This window comes from Sphaeroforma arctica (assembly GCF_001186125.1).
Source record: "Sphaeroforma arctica JP610 unplaced genomic scaffold supercont1.6117, whole genome shotgun sequence".
NCBI classification, from domain to species: Eukaryota; class Ichthyosporea; order Ichthyophonida; genus Sphaeroforma; species Sphaeroforma arctica.
In genome coordinates this window covers 1-1,749 of record NW_014034441.1, presented here as the reverse complement: position 1 = coordinate 1,749, position 1,749 = coordinate 1, and the positions used below count along the sequence as shown (strand labels likewise).

The 1,749-nt window shown below is 39.3% G+C and overlaps 1 protein-coding gene across 1 annotated transcript; it reads right to left on the bottom strand.

Moving 5' to 3' along the window:
• Nucleotides 1-148: 148 nt before the first annotated feature.
• Nucleotides 149-320, bottom strand: SARC_15436 (hypothetical protein; the record flags this gene model as incomplete). The annotated part of the gene is made up of 1 exon (XM_014290442.1): nt 149-320. A coding segment is annotated over one exon (172 nt), but the record flags the coding sequence as incomplete, so codon positions are not given.
• Nucleotides 321-1,749: the final 1,429 nt, after the last annotated feature.

Genomic DNA, 1,749 nt, shown 5'->3' with positions numbered 1-1,749 from the left:
TGTGTGTGTGTGTGTGTGTATGTGGTGGGTGGGTGGGCGTGTTTGTGTGTGTGTAGACATATATGTATATATATATATATATATAAACATGCATACATATATACATGTACATTTATATAATCCTCAACGGGACGTCCCGTGTACTTACCACTTAGAATATCATAAGCGCCCTGCAGTTCCTTGAATATTTTGGTATACAGTTCCTGTTCATCCGGGTGCTTGTCAGGATGGTTCTTTCTGGCGAGAGATCTATATGCGAGTTTAAGCTGTTTTTCATCAGCGTTGCGATCAACGCCAAGTACCTCATAGTGACACCTCATATTGACATATACCGCTCTTGTACTTCAGAAGTTGGTATACTAGCCCATTACCGCGAGCAGTGTGTGTTGTATTTGAATAGAATAGATACAAACCTTTAGAAACTCGGTTATGTACATATGTAAAATACGCTTTTATAATATCATGACACGTGTGGCTGTCATCATTATTTTTTTAAAGATTTATAACAAGCGAATCTAGATCCTTTTTCAAAACAAAACAATACACTGTGGTTGAGGAGTGACTGAGTGACTGGGTCTGTGGGGTGCTTTTTTCAAAACAAAAAAACAGAACAACAAACACATAAGTATTTATTTACAAAATATAAAAATATTTTTGTAAAGTCAAGTGTCAGCTCAGCGTATATTTATGTTGAACGTAAACGTATAAAGTTTAGATCTTTAGACGTTATACTGTATCAGTAGGATGAAAGGGTCTGCATGCGTATGGCTGCAAGCGAAGTATTTACTATGAGGCGATTGTGGGAATGAAGATCATGCTGTGTACAATAGACCTATTTGTATTTGTGTGATGGCATACATATACCAATAACCCACTTCTAAGCAATGCACTAGAGATATCGCCACTTGTAGAGAAAGTACTTTATCAGCCTTCATACTAGATAGATACTTCACCCACACTTACGAGCCTAGTTATCAACTGTTTATGCAATCAACAATTAAATGTGCGACGGCATTAGCACCCATCGTCGGGCTTTATCGTATCCCGAAGGCTCACGAAAGCTGAGATTATTGAGGAACAGTTCGTAGTGATCTGTGTGCTCCGGAATATTCACGTGCGATGACTTAATGAAGTAAATAGTTGTATTCTTAATCTAATGCGTACCGACACTAATACGCATTATGTAGAAGGTCTTATTCGGGAATGCAGTAGAGGTAGGAAAATAGGAAGAGATACGTTTGCCTGCAAGGAGGGTAGGAAAATAGGAAGATATCCGTTTGCCTGCAAGGAGGGACGCGAATATTTAAGTAGTCGAGGCACAAGCGGCTGTAAGGCCGAGCAAAGGTTAAACCAGCACTCTGATCGGTGGTTCATAATATGCTTTTGGCAAAACTATAGGCGAACAAGTACTAGACATACAGCACCTGTATGCACAAAATTGTATTCCATTGATTAAAGCTTCAAATCACGGTACATTTATATTTTTATCTAATTATCTTCAGCATATCTGACCTACCCAGTATATCCGACCAACAAGAGAGTGCAGCAACCCACACACGAGGTACACGTGCCCTATACAATAGTGGCAAGCCTGAGCCAACTGCTGGTGTTGCCTGCACTCTCGCGCGATGTCGGATGCTCTACTGTAGATATCTGGCCAACCTGACACGTGGACATCTAAACAGTAAACTCAAATATACATACATACATATACATATACACACATATATACACACATATATATATATA